Genomic DNA, 22,313 nt, shown 5'->3' with positions numbered 1-22,313 from the left:
TAAAAATCTTGCTGAAAACTTGGTCAAAGGAAAAAGAGTATAGTGTAAACTAACTCCCTCCCCCTCATTTAGGCATTTGTGGAGATCTTCTAATTGACGAATTTCGATCTTGTCTGCCGTCTTCTCAAATGTTGATGTTGGTAATAACTTTGTGAATAAGTTTGTAAGATTGACACTTCATTGAATATGTTGAACACCAATATGCATTTTCTTGAAGCGTATAAAGAAGAATTTCGTGAAATGTGTTCTAACTCTATCTCCTTCAATGTACCTCCTTTTAGTTGAACGATGCAAGCAGTATTATCCATAGAGAATTGCTTGGGTTGATACTTCTTTATTGAGTGCAATCCATATGTTTCCCGAATATGCTATGTCAATGATCTCACTCACACACATTCTCTACTTGCTTCATAAAATGCAAGTATGTTAACATGATTTATAGTTGCCTCGTTAAAAACCTTGCCAGAAAAACCCAGTGGGACAAAATCTGAGCTAGGAAAAAGAGTACAATATATATTTCATATTCATAATTATTTGCAAGTTGCCTCGTTAAAAACCTTGCCAGGAAAACCCATTGGGACAAAACCTGAACTAAGGAAAAAAGAGTGCAACATGAATATGTCTCCCCCTCATGCACATATGATCCATAATTCTTTTGGTGATAATATATCTCATAAGATTATTGTTATCACTTTTAAAATATCACCATATATAATCTTTGATCATATATTTTCTACAACTCTTCCAGAGTATGCATGGACTTCTAAATTATAGATGAGGGGTTCGTGGAACATTAGTCTTTATCCAACTAATTGTATCATTCATGTGTGTACACAACTTTGTTCATACGAAAATTTAAAATTTCAAGTAGATATGAACATAACACATTAATGGTACTACAAATTTTCATTTGTGACAATGATGGTACTCCAAGACCATATATTTATTCCATCTTGTTTTATGATCTTAATTTCCATATCAAATGATCATATATTTATAATTCTTGATACATATGAAGTACTTCAGGACTTCAATACTAATGAACAAACTTTATACATTAATATTTCTCGAAATACAAAAGAAATAAAAGTTTGTTCTTCAATTAATCAAAAACTCTTAAAGAGTCTATCACAACGTATAATTTACGTATTTATATTGCATAGACAACCATAGGTATTTTTCAAATAATAATTTACTTACATGTCTTTATTTCATACAAAGATCTTTGTCATATAGTGCGCGCGACTTTGAATTTATATCACTTAAGACATGTATTAAATTCTTCTAGAATTTTTAGATAAGGCTTATTTCAAATTCTCACTACATTAGGAGCTCCAAATAAATAACCTTTTGTTGCAACATTTATGTGACGCTTATAAATCCTCATAAAATATATTCCAGGCTATAATCAAATCATGATTATATTTTCTCAATATTTAAGCCTTACTTCAATCAATCTCATGTCTATGCAAACTTTGTACAACAATTCATTATGTACAAATACATATATGCAAATTTCTCATTAGAAATATTTATTTGCACACCCTACAGGTCTTACTTCACTTTATGTGAGTGAATTTGCCTGGATTGCGTCATAATATTTTGGCAAAAAATCAAAATGTATGTCGATAATTCTCGACAAATCTAATACAATGATCCTTGCTATCTCATGTTAGTTTATTGCATATGCACACATTCAATATTTATTGTCGACAAAAATTTCAATAAATGATAATTTCCTCCCATATTGACATAACTTATAGAGATCTCTTTAAATTACATATTTTCAAATATGTTTATCATTTATAGGTACCTATAACGAATCACTTCAAGGATTCAATTATGTCTAACTTCTCTTGGGAGTCTCTTCGAGTACCGTTTTCATCACGGTTATCATTTTAATACTTTATAACATTAAGGTATCTCCATGAGTACCTCTAGATTTAACAACTTCAGGGCAAATCAAATGAACATTTACTAATAATTTCTATATTGTTCATTTACGCTTCAGGCGTTTTCAACTCATTCTATCTCAACTTTGAGTAATATTGATTTGCAGTTGGTATATATCATTTTGAACTATATCGTTCTTATAACTTTGTGCAAGGATCATTTTTCAAAAATTATCATCGATCCCAACTGCTTCTCTCCCCCTGATCGAGAGAATTTTAAGAAATTGTGATATCTAATAATATTAATACACCTGTAGGGATTTCAATACATCACAATGAATCAATATCTATTTAAACTCATATATATTATATGACATTGAACTTCAGGTTCAATAACTTCAGTTTCAAGTTCAATACTTATGAACTTAATTCATTTCTAAGAATGAGTCATACGTGTATAATTAGAAATACATAAATTTACACATTTTGTAAATGCATGATCATATAATCTTATCACATCGATAAGAAACTATGCAATAAAAATCTAATAATGGCTCAAGACTGTTAAAGAAATATAATTTAAATATTTTCTATGTGCAAATATATGCACATTCTTCTTTTGAGCCTTATAAATTAACAATGAGAAGAATCTTCTGGTTCTTCAACAAAATTTAGTCAAATTCTTTGACAATTTATTGCATATGATTGATCATGTCGAAAAATTCAATTCATGAACTTCAGGTTCACTATAATTTGTATTTCAATGAAACTTTCAAAAGGTAATGTAAATTCATTACAACATAATCATTACAAGTTTCATTTTATATACACGAATAATATAATTATATTATTCTCCAAAACATATACACTCTTCAGGAGTCACTAGTATGTTTATCAAACTTTATATTTCTTCAGGAATCACTATCATCAATTCAATGATGTGTATAATATAAAATGTACATGACAACTTCATCATGTTGTTATAATGGTCAAATAGCTATAACCATAATATATCATTCATGTTTCCTGGTATCTTTTTAACAAGTCGTCTAATTTATTAATAGACTATTCATCAGTCTAATTATCATGACTTGATATATTATATATTTAAATGTACAACCAGTACATATAATAAGTTTTACTTATTATACTTTCATAACTAGATAAAAGTTATACATCTAGGTACATACAAATATATTTTACTACTCTAAGTAGCAATTGTATGTAAGACTTCTTTAGGAAGCTTTTCAAATAATTATTTTGTGATTCTTTATCACTTTGATTATATTAGATCACTAACAAATATTAGTAAATTATATATCCACTTTTGGGAATATGCAAACTAAATTATATAGTAACTATATATATACACATATTCTGCACCAACAATAGTTTGAAACTATTGATTTCAAGAAATAATAAAATATGTATATATTAATTTACTTCTGGCATTGCCAATATATGTGAAATCTATATTCTTTGAAATAGAATTTCATGTCTATTCATTCTCTTTAGGTAATGATATTTAAATATTCTAAATGTACAATAAGTTTGTACAATTCACATTCTATTAAATAATCAAGTATACTTTTATCTTGATTATAAGTATGTCCGTACTACAGGTACGCGACCACTATTATTAAATTCCACACATGATATATAAATTTCATGCACTTTGATTATGTGTGGTATCTCATCTTTTAGTTGTTTCCACTTTTTCTGGAAATATTTGAGTAGTAAATAATGTCATTGATTATTTAAAATCATTACATTCACTTCGGGGAATGACGTTGAACAAGTAGAACATTATTATAAATTTCTTAAAAATTTATTACTTGTTCATCCATAAAAAATATAAGAAATTATTCAACAATTTCTTTTACGATATTTCAAAGAATATATGAATGCAATTTTTGCATAGTCTCCAAGATGTATGCAAAATTTAATCTTTAACATATGTCAGATTCAATAATTTCCAACATTGCAAGTAATAACAATGTATAATAACATGACTAATACGAGGAATCTTTAAAAGTGATTGACTTCAATTCGTATCATTCTCTCATGGGGAATGATGAACAATAAATACTGCCTCATGTATTTAAATAACATTAGTCATGCTCATTGTTATTCTTATACTTTAATGTTTCAATGCAATTTTCTTAACATTCTTTTTGGGTATTCAAAACCCACTATAAAATTGCATCAATAATAATCATTTTTAATGATTCTTTAGTTGTATTCACATAAATACAATCATTTTTTTTTCTTCGATAAATATAAAACATTTACTTCAGAAAATGTTTGTCAAAATCTATATCGATATTAGATTATTTTTCATTGTCCTCAAAGAATACAAGAACATATATATAAATATGTATTCATCTCTTTCATTATATATTCATCAACTATATAATGAATATTACGTTTGCATAATCTTCAGGATATATGCAAGATTTTATTGAGGACGCATAATCATCAGGATGTATGCAATATTTTATCGAGGATGCATAATCTTCAGGATATATGCAATATTTTATCGATGATGCATAATCTTCAGGATATATGCAATATTTTACCGATGATGCATAATCTTCAGGATATATGCAATATTTTATCGATGATGCATAATCTTCAGGATATATGCAATATTTTATCGATGATGCATAATCTTTAGGATATATGCAATATTTTATCGATGATACATAATCTTCTGGATATATGTATAATTTATATAGATTTTCTCTATCATATCATAGGCACACATATATTGTAAATATTATGAATGATAAGACCATTATATATATATGAAATCAATAATAAATATATAAAAATATATACATACATATATAATATATAGATATATAGATAAAAAGAAAAAAAGAAACCAAATAATTCTTGAAATTGTTTCAGTCAGAGGAGTATATATATAAATATATATTTAGTGTATTTTGACTTTGAAACAATTCAAGAACTTTAACAAGATACTTACATTGGGACTTGGGCAGAGACTCATGCTTGAAGCTTGGGCAGAGACTCATGCTTGAAGCTTGGGCAGAGACTCATGCTTGAAGCTTGGGCAGAGACTCGTGCTGATAACGTATTATGAAATAATATAAAATAATATAAAGTAGATGAGAAGAAAGAAGAAGAAGATGAAGAGAGAAAGAGAAAGTGAATGAGAATTTCTGAGTTGTTTATTCCAATGGGGTGAACCCCTATTTATACAAATACAAGAGTGAGATATTAAGAAACTAAGAAAAAGGGAAACTAAGGAAAAGAGGAATGTTGATTACAATTCATGGTAATAAATAAAAGATTTGGACATCCACATAATTATTAATATTTATAACAAAATGTTCATTTTAATTAATAAAAAATACAATAAAATTTAATATTTACTAATTAATAAATATATTTCTTTAATAAATAACTATTTTATTTTTATATGTAATTAACATTAAATAGATATAATAAAAAATATTTTTATTTTAATTTTTCAAAATAATATATATATAAGATTCCTGTACTCAATCAAACAGTGTAATTTAATTAACAGTAATATGATTACATATTACCCTACACAGCCAAACACAGTTTTACACATTTCCCTATAATCATATTCTCCTTCATAATATTCCCTATAATCAAATTATTTTGAACACCTCATACCAAACGTCCCCAAAAAGTTATACTTAGTTTTTACGTAATTTTCTTTATATTTTTAAGCTAATATTAAAATTTAGGTGTGTAATTGGATATTCAATTAAAAAATTGATCCAATCCAATTAGTAATTGGATTGGATTGAGGTCTAATTGGATTGGATCGGATGATAATTTTCCAAATCCAATTACTAATTGGATTGAATCGGATGAGGAAAAAAAAGTTGGATTAGATCGGATGCCCACCCCTACTAACAAATAACATAAATCCAACAAAATTGACTTTTTAAGGTTATAAATTGTAAAAACATTTCGAAAAAATTAGATACTATATAAATATACAATAAATACATTAAAAGGCCATGAATAATAATAATAATATTATTATTTTCTGATTGAGGATGAAATTGTATCTATTAAAATTTCTCCTTATATACTATAATAGAGTGTAATTACATAAAAGCTAGGTTTGGTGTGATTTTATATTGTATTATTTTGACATTATACGGTTGAGTAACTGAGTTTAAAGTTAAATTTGTACTTTTGTAATTTTAAATAGGGTTTTTTTTTTTTTTTAACATTTTTAAACATTTTTTTTTTTTTTGCATTTTTACGTAATTCTGTATATAAATTCCTATTGCAACTAGCGTTGTAACTTAAATCGCAATAAAAAATCGCATAAAAACATATATTGTAACTAGCGCTATAGCCACTTTAGAAACTCAAACGGTAAATTTAAAAAAAATAAAATAAAATAAAAAACAATATATAATAATTCCCCTTATAAATATCAAGAAAGGTTAAGCATATGTCGTACGTTCTTATTTTATTTATGTTAATTAATTATATATATCATTATTAAGCCAAGAGGAATATGCTTAATAATTATATGTCTTCGATTGTGGAATCTTAGTTGTCGTTTTGGTGGTTAAATAAGAGTATATATTAGATAAAATTTAAAAGTATTGGTTTGTGCTATTGAGTTGAGACATTATGATTATAAAGACGTGGCAAAGGTTAGGTTGATATGATTGAAGTTGAGATATTCTTCCATTACCAATCACAATCCATGATTATATTTTCCAAATCATCTACTACTTCTAAGTTCTAACTACAAATTATCTCAAAAAAGAAAAGAAAAGAAAATTCTAACTACAAACATCCCATTCTTAAAAAATACAGAAAGAACCCCATAGAAAATATACTAAAATTGAAAGTTTAAGTGGGAATCTTTATAGCACTTATTCTAAGAATCCCTTTTTGTTTTTATTATTAATTAAGATGTGTAAAGAAATTTCTGCTACCAAATTCTACATTCATGCTATGTAGTATGTAATGTGGTTGAAGATGAGAGATGTAAGTCTAAAATAAATCTTTAAGACTGAAATGAAATACTAATGGTGAGGAATGTGAGTATCTAGCTTCTGCCCATTTTCCTATGACAAAGAAGCCATTACTTGTCAACTTCAATTATATCAAATCTATATACCACTCAAATAATTACTGTCATCATTTATATATGTAACTATAAGTGAATTGATTTGAGTTTTCAACAATTAAAAATACCTCAGTCAAAAATTTATAACAAAAACTAGAAATAAATAGTTGACTGAAAAGAGGTGCGAACAGAAAAACAAGAAAATTTATAGAACACTATCACTTAATTGAGCCTATTTGTCATTTTTTTAATGAAAGAAATTTTATTAATCAGAAACTTTCGCTACTAAATAGGATAGCAAATCAGTTGGAACATGTTCTAAATTAAAACGACGATCAAGAAATAAGATAACAATCTTAGCAAAATTATGAGCTACTAAATTAACAGATCGTTTGACAAAAAAAATAGAATCATTCGTAAGAGAAGCAAGCAAACTTTTACAATCTTTTACAATCAAACCAAAGACAGAATTCATATTTAAAGAGCTTCAAATGGCTGGGACCGCGCAAAGACAATCAAATTCTAACATAATATGTTGCCACTTCATTTCTTTAACCCAATTGAGCACCTCTTTGATACCCAAGACCTCCGCCAAAATTGGTTCAACCACACCATGTACCAACCGTGTACTCCCCTTGTCACGACCCGAGCCCTAGGCTGTGACAGATGTGTAATATCCATAACTTGGGTGGTCAAAGGTCACACTTTGACCCTTGTAGGAAAATAAAACTTATAAATGATCCTTTTATTTATATTACAAAATACTAATTTAAAAGATATGGATTAACTCCTATATTAATAAGAAAATATTAGTAATAAAATCAGGACCACTCATCAATATAAAAGAACAGTAATATCCCCACAGTTATGTAATCACCAAATAGATAGATTTAATAAGTCAATAAAATACCAAAATAATATCTAGCATCCATCTTTTCTCATTTCTAACTAGTACATAGCTAATTTAAGTCATCCAGACCATCCATTTGTTCTTAAATACAAAATCAGTCTCATTAGAAGGTGAAAGAGTAAAATATGACTAAACTAATAACGATATTCCTTTCCCAACGGTACCATCCTCATCCACTAGCATCAAACTGAGTTCCTGGAATGGGAGAAAATAGTGAGCTTATAAAGCCCAATAGGAAAACAACTAATATCAAAGGACCCTTGGTTTAATAAAATTCTTGCATGGTTAGCTTTATAAAAATAAAATGTCTCATCAACAGTATGAATATGTACAAATAAAATAGAGAGACCACAAATAATCACAAATCAAACGTCAAATGCATATCACACCGTCCACTAGACCCTTAGCTCTCAATACTAAATCATAGAAAACGACATCCAAAACCGGGTAGTCGCATCTGATATCCACCATAAATATCGGGGCTCAGATTTAATTCACTCCCTGTACAGATTCTAGGTCTTTCACCTACAGGTGAGTGCACACCTGATCTACCTATGATGACACAGAGACTAGGTCGTGAAACAACAATATGCATCGAACATGATCAACATGGCTCTCATCAATATAACCAAAGCAGGCAAATAATAAGCATAACAAAAGAACATATTCCTTTTTATTTTCTAGAAAATTCGGCAGCATAACAGCTGTATTTTGAATAAACCCAAAAATCATAACATGCATAAATATTTGCACACAAAAATATATTTGGCACTCAGTGCCCCAGAACAGTCCAGAAAATATGCAGATTAAGTTTTTAATTTTTTTTCAAACAATTTTTGTAAATCATAAAAATTGGAATATGTCTAATGTTATACAACGCATATAAAAATCAAGTCCAATAATCAAGTTGAGTCCCTACCTCTCCCGAGTCGTTAAACTTTTTCCAAAAGACGATCTTAAGCTCTCAAGTCCCGAGCTCCAATTGTTTAGTCCAAACTTACATATTACTCTCACCTATACCATCAAATGGTTAAATAATTATCATCATCGCATTCTACATTTAAAACCGAGTCCAACGACATATAATATGACTATATTTAAAATTTGGGGTTCCGAAACCTCACCTAAGCGGTGCACATTAACAATCGGTGGCGGTAAAAATTGGTGTACCGGAAATGTTGTCGAAAATAGGAGTAGTATATATCAAAACGACCACCTCGACGAGTAGATCACACCCATGCCAACCGTTTGTCAAAACGGTACACGGTGTCACCGGAAAGTCGCCGGAAAAGGGCGGAGCTACAAAAATGTCACCGGAAAAAGTAGTGAACCGGGAAAAATTGTTTAGTGTAGGTTGTTCTCCTCGACGAGCTGAGTTTAGTGGTGAAGACGATTCGTCAAACGGACGCCGGAGGTGACCGAAAAATCCGTTCAAAGTTTGAAATCCCAAACTTTGACTTGCGATCCCGAGTCAACGGCGGCGAGAGGAGCGGCGCCGCTTGGGGGTGAGGTCGCCGGCACTTGGGCTTTCGATTTGTCCGGCGCGTTGGGTCGGGCGGTGGCCGGAGGTGGGTCGCTGGAGTGTGGTGGTTATGGAGATTTATGGGTTTTATTTTTGTATTTTAAAGAGAGAGAAAGAGAGAAAAATAGATAGAATGAGAGAGGGGGACGAAGGGGTTCAGTATATATATATATATTTTATATATATATACATTTGACTCGGTCAAAAATCGAGTCTTTACACCCCTCAATAAGCAAGCCGCGTCACCTGATTGATAAGCAGACCAAGACGTATCTAAGCCCGACTGATGAGCATTTCTCCATTGATCAAGATACTTTTTTGCAAACCCAACTATGTAACGTGACATTTGTGGCTCTGATACCATGTTAGAATTTGGGGATAAGATAAATGGGGTTCCATCTCAAAACCAATTGGCAATGAGAGGTGTAGCCCATTCATCTTATATATCACAGTTTATTTCCATACATTAGCAATGTGAACTAACTCTTAATATATATTAACACGATTCCAATATTGTTGAATAACACGGCAAATGACCATTGATAATAATAAGTTAAAAAAAATTAAGAGTTTATTTTTTTTAGATTTAATTACAAATGAATAAATGTAGTATTTATCCAACACAAATCACTCACACAAAAAGTAAGAGTATTTTGATGTGGGCAATGCCAACACTCGAGAGAGATCGAATGTTTTGCAGGTGGATGGTGGTTGATGAATGGTAGGTTCAATGAAGCCTTCACTTAGTTGTTGTTGATTTTCATTTTTTTTATTTTTGTGTTATTTTGTTTGATTGTTTAGATTTTAATTTGTATGTTATGCCTATCTTAGACGGTACTTGGATGGATCACCTTTAGATTTGGATTTAAACATTGTTTAGGTATAGGTGGATATTCATTCTTAATTAGTATGTGGATTGTTGTTTCATTTTCAACAGTAGTGTTAGTTTCCCCCTTTATTTTTCGAACGATTATTATTGTTCTTTAGCCATTTGTAGGATTGATATTTTTTTGATGTTTTTGAACAATATTATAAGCGGCTCTAGCTCTATAGTATTCATTTAAAATTTCTTTTAAGTGATTACATCATTTCCTTTTTCTCAATTTCACATCCCCTTTTTCCTCACCACTTTCTATTTTCTCAATCATTTTCCCAATATTTTCTATTTCTAAATAGATTTATTGATTATACATTTGGAAGTGGAAAAATAAACTAACCAAGTTCTTATTGTCTTCATTAATCATATGTATGTGTGTTAATTATATTTCATCTATAATTTAACTCCTCATTCCTTTCACTGGTTTGGTTTGAGCATTATTTCACTTGCTGAAAATAAAACTATGCAATCCTCAATAACATAAAAAAAAAGAATAGAGTTGGTCATTATTACTACGACTGCTATATACCACGAATAATTACTGTTTAGTCATAGTAACAATAAGAAAGATAGGAGAAAAAATCCATGTCCTTGAGAGAAATAATAAACATAAACATGGGCTAATAATTAGTTAATTATTTACGTGCAGCAGGAGACATATCATCAAGTACTCCATCATCATCATCATTAACGTACTTTTTCCAAAACCAATGGTTCTGAAACAGAAGATATATCTCTTCAATTGGGACTTGCTTTGTTTCTGGCAAGAGGAAATAGATGAAGCTACTCATGATGAATATCAACCCAGCAAAGAGGAGAAATATCCCATATTTTAGATGGCAAAGAGAAACAAGGAAACATTGTGCAATAAGAGCTGTGAAGAGTAAGTTCACACACACTACCACACTTTGTCCAGCTGATCTTGTTTCCAATGGGAAAAGCTCACTTGGCACAAGCCACCCTAAAGGCCCCCATGACCTTCCATAACACAAAACGAATATAAATATCAGAATCACTAGGAAAATCCCAATCCCCTTCGGAAGAACCTCTCCTTGTCCGAATTTCAGAGCCAGAGTTATAGCCAAAGCAATCTGAAAAAAGGAAAAAAGGTTCAACAAAAAACATGTTAGTAAATATTCCTATGACATAATAAGCTAACATAATCTCAAACGTGATGCCTAATACTGTCAATAACCATAATGAGATGATTTAACACTTGTTAATTATATTAGTGGTTTTTTGACAGATTCATAGTGACAAAGAAATGACTCAAAGGGATGGAATGAACAATTTGGGAGGTATGTTTCAATTGTAGAATTAATGCTTTAAATAGGGTAATATGTGATTAAGTTTAACATTGGAAGCATTACTTACCAGGCAACATATCATTTCAGAACCAGCTTCCAAGAAGAAAGCTCTTCTCCCAAACTTGTCAACAAAAGCCATTGAAATAAATGTAGCAAGAACAAGGGCTACACTTGTGATAACAGAGGAATACAGAGATGCCCCTGAGCCAAATCCTAAGCTCTGGAATATAACTGGTGCGTAAAAGAGTATAGAGTTCATCCCAGTGAGCTGTTGGAATGCAGGGATACCGAGTGCACCGATAACCAACTGGGGTCGGTTTTTCCTTTGGAGAAGATTTCTAAAAGGGTGTTTTATGGCTCTTGCTGCATTGCTAGCATCAATCAAATCAGCAAACTCAGCATCAACTTTTGTTGTTCCTCTAACTTTCTCAAGTACTCTTCTTGCTTCATCTAATTTGCCTTGTTCCACAAGACTATTTGGGGTCTCAGGAAGAAAGATTCCTCCAATGAACATAAGAATAGCTGGAACTGTAGCCAAACCAAGTGACAATCTCCATCCCCATGGATGGATCTTTTCAGTTCCATAGTTTATTAAGTTTGCTACTAGGATTCCTAAGCAAGTTGTCAACTGAAATAGTTGGTTCACTGCACCTCGAATTTTTGAAGGAGCCATTTCTGATAGGTACAAAGGAACTGCCTACACAATTAGAAAATTTTTACATTGTAAATATTACAAAAAACAACAAAACTTAAATAATCCCCTAGTTTAATCTCATTCATAAGGTTTCTAATATCATTATCCAAAGGAGATGATAATGAGTGAATAAAAGTAAGAAAAGAAATGTAAAATTACTTGATTGCCGAATCCAATGCCAATTCCAAGGAAGATTCTTCCTATGATCAACATGGCAATGTTAATGGCAGCTGCATTTAGGACAGCTCCTAAGAAGAAACTGATGGATCCAACGATGATGCTAGCTCTTCTTCCTTTGTTTCTGGTAACATGGGAAGCAGCAAAAGTAGAAACAAGCCCAGCAAAGTACAAGGACGAAGTAAACAGAGTCAGAATCTGATTATCATATTTACAATAATCTGTTTCTTTCAAATGCATTTGCTTCCTTCTATACACTTTTGGGAAAAACTCTTTCAAGAAATCATCCATGGATGTCACTCCACCTAAATTCACCATATTAAAAAAACAAACATAAGATATAAAATGATTTGGTATTTATCTTTTATATAAAAAAAAGAGAGAAAATCAACAAAAGAGTGACCTGAAACACCAAGATCATATCCAAAAAGAGAGCCTCCAAGAGCTGCAACAATGCAAGCAAAGATGAAATATCCAGTTATTCTATACTCATAAAGATGAGCCCTTTCAGATACTCCTCCACCCACAAATCCTCCAGCCATTTCTTCACTCTTATCTCCCAAAACAATGCTGCTACACAATCAACTCAAAAATATATAAATATATGTATCAGACTAATAATAATGAATTGAGATTGATTTTATGTCTTCTTTACCTTAAAAGGTTTAATCTAAATCTCAGTCACTATAATATTTTTAGCTGTACTGCATCCAAATTCAAAAAAAAAAATCTTGCTATAGTGTTGATCGAGTCACCAGTTTAAAGATCTTTTAAATAATAATCAAAATTAACTAAAAATAGAGATTCGAAAGTGCAACAATGTAACAAAAACGTTTTTTTTTTTTAATTCTCTCCAAACTTTATGTTTCTTATTGTTATGTTTGTTATCGTAAGCCGCGTGATGCGAAATTAAAGGGTTTTATTTAAAAGAAATTAAATTAAAATTAATTAAGTTTTGAAAGATATGATATTCTTATCTAATTATCTATTTAGAAGGTTAAGGAGAATTAATCGGATTTTACAATGCAGGGTACACTTTCAATTTTTTATTTATTTTTTTTTTTCCTAAAAGAAAAATAGAGACAAAGGACTAAAAACCATAATCCATCCTTATCCAAGTTTCTTTCTTTCATACAATCTTTTCCTAGTTGGTAAAACTAATTATCTCATTCTAATTCATTTTCATGATTTATGTGTTAATTAGGGACACACAGTTTTCAAGAACAGCTTGCTTTTACATACGATTAGATCGTCTCAGAAAAACAGCTGGCTTTTTATTAGTAATTGAGTAACTGATGATAAATGAGTTCTTATCTTTTTCATGAATGATGAAATATATTTATATATATATACATAAATATTTTTATATATAGCTTATAATAGCATAACTAATTATTAATTAACAATTAAAAATTTTAAGCGGTCTGTCAGCACAAAATTTGTAACAATGGTACAATGCTCCTTTATAATTATCTTTTAAAAATAATAATAATAATGCATCGCATCAAAGAAGACCGTTACAAAATTCCTCCAATTAAGCATGTACAACTAATTTATAAGAAACATAATTAAAAGTATTTTGAAAAATTAAACATTGAAAATATCTAAAAAAAAATCCTTAAGCTTAAGAAGAAGAAATATTATCCATTATCATTTATTTTTTCATGAGAGTAAAATAGAAGGATAACCAAATCATGTATGAAAACAAGAATAATAAGATTCAACTAAAAAAAGAAATATAGATTAGTGCAATAATTTTGAAACATAAAAGTAATAATAACAATGAGATATTTATTAACAAAATTGTACTTTTTTTATTAGAAATAAATTAATATTATAATAATACACTAGATTTATATTACATTATCATATATAATCAATTTTTAATAAAAGCATGTAATTAATACCACAAAATCAAATGACCTTCCTTTTTTAAATCTGATTACAAAATTTATAAAAGATTCAACTAAACTTTCCTTTTATGTATTGATATATGGGGATTTTTTAATTATATACCAAATTAACAAATTAATATTATAGTTACCGAATAAAATAAATATACCTTATATATGTATATTTGTACCGAAATTTACTGAAAATATTCCTACCGAACCGAAAAAAATAAAATCTCACAAATTTCAATCAACCACCGTCCCCTCAAAACAGTGCGTAACCTCCTAGTGCTGAATCATATATAACTATTTGAGAACAAAAAAAATTAAAAAGAAACATTCGACTATTCAAACCTCCATTAAAGCTCTGCAAAAATATCGGTGGAATCTAAAAAAAAAATCACCATTAAAGCTTGACAAAAGCTTCAATCCACAAAATTCTAAAACAAACTAAAACCATCAACAAGAAACTAAATGGTAAACTTTGATAAACTTAAAAACAAAAAGAAATACAATAGTAAACTTTGATAAGTCAAAACTACACAATTTTTATCAATTTCAAAATCAATAATATCTTTCTTGAAACACATACAAGAACAGTAACAAGATGATGTATTAGAAACTAAACAATAAATTTCTAATCTCTGAATAACAAATAACAAAAAAAAAACATAAAGACTAATACAATATAAACTACTTAGTATATCAACTAGATCGCTAAACAAAAAAACTACTACATCATATATACAATAAAATAGGTTAAAATTCAAACTACTATAACAATAAACGGCTAAAACCACATCCATTACAAAAAAAAAAAAAAAATTATAAAAAACACTAACATATCTACGATTCATTATCAAACAAAAAAAATTAAAAGAAAAATAAACACATTCATTATTTCAAACAAAAAAATAATCTCATTAATAAAAAAACTACTAAACAATAAATTGACAAAAAAATAAAAAAACAAAAAAAAACCCTAAAAAAGATACCAGTCATTATCAGAGAAAAATAAATAAAAAATGAAAAGAAACCCAAACACTGATTTGATTAACAAAAAACAAAAAATACTAATGAATAAATTCACATATAAAATGAAACAAACAAACATACTAACTTTTATTTTCTTAGGCAACACAATAAGAGCTTCATCACACTCGGAATCGAAATCATCTTCATCTTCTACAACACTCTTCATCTTCTTAGAGCACAGATCATCAGAAGAAGGCTTTGACAATCCACTCCTCTTTGAAATGCAAGCTGTCTTATTTTTCTTCTCCATCAATATCGACATCCTTCAAAGAAGACCCATTCATTTTTTTTTAATTACTCTCCTCTGTTTTTTCTATATTTTTTCTTTACATTAGAAGCCTCTGGCGACGGCGACGGCGAGATCGAACTCCTTGTAAGCACCATCTCCTCTGAACAAATATCCACACACAATGTAAACCCTAGCAAAAAAAATGAAACCCTAACAATGCTAATGAAAGAGAAAAAAAAAGAAAGAAAGAAAGAAACTGAGAACAAAGAGAATATGAATCAAACTGAAAAAGTCGGAAATGATATGTTGAAATGAAAGACAGTAAAATCATGTATAACACGCCAAATACCCCCACGTATACACGTGTCCAAAATAATTGAAAAGTACCGCTACTTTTCATTAATAATATATGTAGCGGTAATCGTGGGAATAAAATTCAAAAATGGTCTCTGTGCGTAAATATCTCTTGATATATTAACATTAACAATTAATAAAAGACAATAAATAAATAATATTTAATATTAGAAAAATTACTTTATATACTTTTTTTTTTTTTTACTTTTTTTTTTTTAAAAAAAAATACGAGGTTGTTTTGGTAGTTTCTTCAGTAATTTCTATGTGGGTTGCTATACAGATTTTGATTGCGATTTAGGTTTCTCCGTTAGTTGTTATAGGAGTTTCTGTGTGAAATTTTGTAAAATGCAAAAAAAAAACTATTTTAAAGTATAAAAATAAAAATACTTCTTAACATTAATACATCCCAAATTTGGCAGATAATATTTGGCAGTTTATATCAAAAGAAAAAAAAATGAAAAATTATTATTAGTCAAAAATATATAAACATGTAGAAAACTATAAAAAAAAAAATAAACAGATTAGTATGTTAATAAATATATAATAAATTAATAAAATAATTAAACACATTAATTTATTAATAAATATATATATATAAAACAAAAATATTCAATATTCATATTTTAACAAAACAAATACATTAATAATTTAATAAATAAATACAGTAGATCAATAAAAAAATAAACACATTGTTATAAATATTAATAATTTTGTGGATGTCCAAATCTTTTATTTATTACCATTAATTGTAATCAACATTCCTCTTTTTCTTAGTTTCCTTTTTTTTAGTTTCTTAATATTTCACTCTTGTATTTGTATAAATAGGGGTTCACCCCATTGGAATAAACAGCTGATAAATTCTCATTTACTTTCTCTTTCTCTTTTCATCTTCTTCCTCTTTCTTCTTATCTATTCTATATTATTTTATAACATGTTATCAGCACGAGTCTCTACCCAAGTTTCAAGCATGAGTCTCTGCACAAGTCCCAATGTAAGTATCTTGTTAAAGTTCTTGAATTGTTTCAAAGTCAAAATACACTAAATATATATTTATATATATACTCATCTGACTGAAACAATTTCAAGAATCATTTGGTTTTCTTTTTCTTTTTATCTATATATCTATATATTATATATGTATGTATATATTTTTATATATTTATTATTGATTTCATATATATTATGTTCTTATCATTCATCATATTTACAATATAAGTGTGCATATGATATGATAGTGAAAATCTATATAAATTATACATATGCCCAGAAGATTATGTATCCTCGATAAAATATTGCATATATCCTAAAAAGATTATGCATCCTCGATAAAATATTGCATATATCTTGAAGATTATGCATCCTCGATAAAATATTGCATATATCCTGATGATTATGCGTCCTCAATAAAATTTTGCATATATCCTGAAGATTATGCAAACGTAATATTCATTATATAGTTGATGGATATATAATGAAAGAGATGAATACATATTTATATATATGTTCTTGTATTCTTTGAGGACAATGAAAAGTAATCTAATATCGATATAGATTTTGACAAACATTTCCTGAAGTAAATGTTTTATATTTGTCGAAAAAAATGATTTTATTTATGTGAATACAACTAAAGAATTATTAAAAATGATTATTATTGATGCAATTTTATAGTGGATTTTGAATACCCAAAAAGAATATTAAGAAAATTGCATTGAAACATCAAAGTATAAGAATAACAATGAGCATGACTAATGTTATTTTAATACATGAGGCATGTATTTATTGTTCATTCCCTACAGAGAATGATACGAATTGAAGTCAATTAATTTTAAAGATTGTTCGTATTAGTCATGTTATTATACATTGTTATTACTTGCAATGTTGGAAATTATTGAATCTGACATATATTAAAGATTAAATTTTGCATACATCTTAGAGACTATGCAAATATTGCATTTATATATTCTTTGAAATATCGTAAAAGAAATTGCTGAATAATTTCTTATATTTTTATGGATGAACAAGTAATAAATTTTTAAGAAATTTATAATAATGTTCTACTTGTTCAACGTCATTCCCCGAAGTGAATGTAATAATCTTAAATAATCGATGGCATTATTTACTACTCAAATATTTCTAGAAGAAAGTGGAAACAACCAAAAGATGAGATACCACACACAATCAAAGTGCATAAAATCTATATATCATGTGTGGAATTGAATAATAGTAGTCGCGTACCTGTAGTACGGACACACTTATAATTAAGATAAAAGTATATTTGATTATTGAATAGAATGTGAATTGTACAAATTTATTGTACATTTAGAATATTTAAATATCATTCCTTGAAGAGAATGAATATACATGAAATTCTATTTCAAAAAATATAGATTTTACATATATAGATAATGCCAGAAATAAATTAATATATACATATTTTATTATATCTTGAAATCAATAGTTTCAAACTATTGTTGGTACAAGATATGTATATATGTAGTTACTATTTAATTCAGTTTGCATATTCCCAGAAGTGAATATATAACTTACTAATATTTGTTAGTGATATAATATAATCAAAGTGATAAAGAATCACAAAATGATTATTTAAAAAGCTTCCTGAAGAAGTCTTACATACAATTGCTACTTGGAGTAGTAAAATATATTTGTATGTACCTAGATGTATAACTTTTATCTAGTTATGAAAGTAATAAGAAATAACTTAGTATATGTACTGGTTGTACATTTAAATATATAATATATCAAGTCATGATAATTAGACTAATGAATAGTCTATTAATACATTAGACGACTTGTTAAAAAGATACCAGGAAAAATGAATGATATATTATGGTTATATCTATTTGACCATTACAATAACATGATGAAGTTGTCATGTATCTTTTAAATTATACACATCATTGAATTGATGATAGTGATTCCTGAAAAAATATAAAGTTTGATAAACATAATAGTGACTCCTGAAGAGTGTATATGTTTTGGAGAATAATATAATTATATTATTCGTGTATATAAAAATAAAACTTGTAATGATTATGTTGTAATGAATTTACATTACCTTTTGAAAGTTTCATTGAAATACAAATTATAGTGAACCTGAAGTTCATGAATTAAATTATTTTGACATGATCAATCATATGCAATAAATTATCAAAGAATTTGACTAAATTTTGTTGAAGAACCAGAAGATTCTTCTCATTGTTAATTTATAAGGCTCAAAAGAAGAATGTGCATATATTTGCACATAAAAAATATTTAAATTATATTTCTTTAACAATCTTGAGCCATTGTTAGATTTTTATTGCATAGTTTCTTATCGATGTGATAAGATTATATGATCATGCATTTACAAAATATGTAAATTTATGTATTTCTAATTATACACGTATGACTCATTCTTAGACAAAAATTAAGTTCATAAGGATTGAACTTGAAACTGAAGTTTATTGAACCTGAAGTTCAATGTCATATAGTATATATGAGTCTAAATAAATATTGATTTATTGTGATATATTGAAATCCCTACAGGTATATTAATATTATTAGATATCACAATTTTTAAAAATTCTCTCGATCAGGGGGAGAGGAGCAGTTGGGATCGATGATAATTTTTAAAAAATGATCCTTGCACAAAGTATATAAGAACAATATAGTTCAAAATGATATATACCAACTGCAAATCAATATTATTCAAAGTTGAGTTAGAATGAGTTGAAAACGTCTGTAGCGTAAATGAGCAATATAGAAATTATTAATAAATGTTCATTTGATTTATCCGTGATGAAAACGGTGATGAAAACGATATTGATGATACCTTAATGTTATAAAGTATTGATGATTAAAATGATACCTTAATGTTATAAAGTATTGATGATTAAAATGATAACCGTGATGAAAACGGTACTTGAAGAGACTCCCAAAAGAAGTTAGACATAACACATTTGATCATAATTGAATCCCTGAAGCGATTCTATATAGGTACCTATAAATGATAAACATATTTGAAAAATATGTAATTTAAAGAGATCTCTATAAGTTATGTCAATATGGGAGAAAATTATCATTTATTGAAATTTTTGTTGACAATAAATATTGAATGTGTGCATATGCAATAAACTAACATGAGATAGCAAGGATCATGGTATTAGATTTGTCGAGAATCATCGACATACATTTTGTTTTTGGCCAAAATATTATGACGCAGTCCAGGAAAGTTTACTCGCATAAAGTGAAGTAAGACCTGTAGGGTGTGCAAATAAATATTTCTAATGAAAAATTTACATATATGTATTTGTACATAATGAATTGTTGTACAAAGTTTGCATAGACATGAGATTGATTGAAGTAAGGCTTAAATATTGAGAAAATATAATCATGATTTGATTATAGCCTGGAATATATTTTATGAGAATTTATAAGTGTCACATAAATGTTGCAACAAAAGGTTATTTATTTGGAGCTCATAATATAGTGAGAATTTGAAATAAGCCTTATCTAAAAATTCTAGAAGAATTTAATACATGTCTTAAGTGATATAAATTCAAAGTCGCGCACACCAATATGACAAAGATCTTTGTATGAATTAAAGACATGTAAGTAAATTATTGTTTGAAAAATACATATGGTTGTCTATGCAGTATAAATTCGTAAATTATACGTTGTGATAGACTCTTGAAGAATTTTTTTATTATATTATAAGTGATTGAAGAAAAAACTTTTATTTCTTTCTGTATATTGAAAAATATTAAATATATAAAGTTTGTTCATTAGTATTGAAGTCCTGAAGTACTTCATATGTATCGAGAATTATAGATATATGATCATTTGATATGGAAATTAAGATCATACAACAAGATGAAACAAAAATATGGTCTTAGAGTACCATCATTGTCACAAATGAAAATTTATAGTACCATTAATGTGTTATGTTCATGTCTACTTAAAATTTTAAATTTTAGTATGAACAAAATTGTGTACACACATGAATGATACAATTAGTTGGATAAAGACTAATGTTCCACGAACCCCTCACCTATAATTTAGAAGTTCATACATACTCTGGAAGAGTTATAGAAAATATATGATCAAAGATTGTATATATATTTTAAAAGTGATAACAATAATCTTATGAGATCTATTATCACCAAAAGAATTATGGATCATATGTGCATGAGGGGGAGACATATTCATGTTGCACTCTTTTCCCTTAGCTCAGGTTTTGTCCCACTGGGTTTTCCTGGCAAGGTTTTTAACGAGGCAACTATAAATCATGTTAACATACTTGAATTTTATGAAGCAAGTAGAGAATGTGTGTGAGTGAGATCATTGACATAGCATATTCGAGAAACATATAAATTGCACTCAATAAAAAAGTATCAACCCAAGCAATTCTCTATGGATAATACTGCTTGCATCACTCAACTAAAAGGAGGGTACATTGAAGGAGATAGAGTTAGAACGCATTTCACCAAATTCTTCTTTATACGCTTCAAGAAAATGCATATTGGTGTTCAACATATTCAATCAAGTGTCAATCTTGCAAACTTATTCACAAAGTTATTACCAACATCAACATTTGAAAAGACGGCAGACAAGATCGAAATTCGTCGATTAGAAGATCTCCACAAATGCCTAAATGAGGGGGAGTTAGTTTACACTATACTCTTTTTCTTTTGATCAAGTTTTCAGCAAAATTTTTAATAAGACAGTTATTATGGACATCCAAGGGGGAGTGTTATAAATATTAATAATTATGTGGATGTCCAAATCTTTTATTTATTACCATTAATTGTAATCAACATTCCTCTTTTTCTTAGTTTCCCTTTTTCTTAGTTTCTTAATATTTCACTCTTGTATTTGTATAAATAGGGCTTCACCCCATTGGAATAAACAACTGAGAAATTCTCATTTACTTTATCTTTCTCTCTTTATCTTCTTCTTCTTTCTTCTCATCTATTCTATATTATTTTATAACACATATTAGTTTATTAGCAAATATATATAAAATAAATTAACAAAAATATTTAATATACACATTTGATAAACATATTAATATGTTAATAAATATATATAATTGTTAGAAATTATTTTACCAAGAACTTAGATCTACTCACAAGTATGTTTATTAACATCCTAAATAAGAACTTTCTAAAACGATAAATTAAACACATATAAAGTTTAAGAAACCTTACATTGGGTGCAGCGGAATAATATGACTCCTTCCGTTCAGATATCTAGCCCTTCATTCCTTTCTGTAGCAGAGCATTATCAATATCTGAACCTGGATCTCTTTCTCTGAATCTTTG

General features: G+C 28.3%; 1 protein-coding gene across 1 annotated transcript; it reads right to left on the bottom strand.

Annotated features, from left to right (window-relative positions):
- Positions 1 to 10,782: 10,782 nt before the first annotated feature.
- LOC115714745 (sugar transport protein 14-like) lies at positions 10,783 to 13,366 on the bottom strand. Its single transcript, XM_061108684.1, has 5 exons — positions 13,136 to 13,366; positions 12,884 to 13,050; positions 12,463 to 12,785; positions 11,677 to 12,306; positions 10,783 to 11,393 (listed from the first exon to the last, which is right to left on the bottom strand). The coding sequence occupies exons 2-5, from the start codon at positions 13,020 to 13,022 to the stop codon at positions 10,938 to 10,940; spliced, it is 1,548 nt and encodes a 515-aa protein (XP_060964667.1). The 5' UTR covers positions 13,023 to 13,050; positions 13,136 to 13,366; the 3' UTR covers positions 10,783 to 10,937.
- Positions 13,367 to 22,313: the final 8,947 nt, after the last annotated feature.

Source organism: Cannabis sativa, chromosome 1, assembly GCF_029168945.1.
Source record: "Cannabis sativa cultivar Pink pepper isolate KNU-18-1 chromosome 1, ASM2916894v1, whole genome shotgun sequence".
Lineage (NCBI taxonomy): Eukaryota > Viridiplantae > Streptophyta > Magnoliopsida > Rosales > Cannabaceae > Cannabis > Cannabis sativa.
The sequence above is the reverse complement of the archived record's forward strand: the minus strand, read 5'-3'. Positions and strand labels throughout refer to the sequence as shown.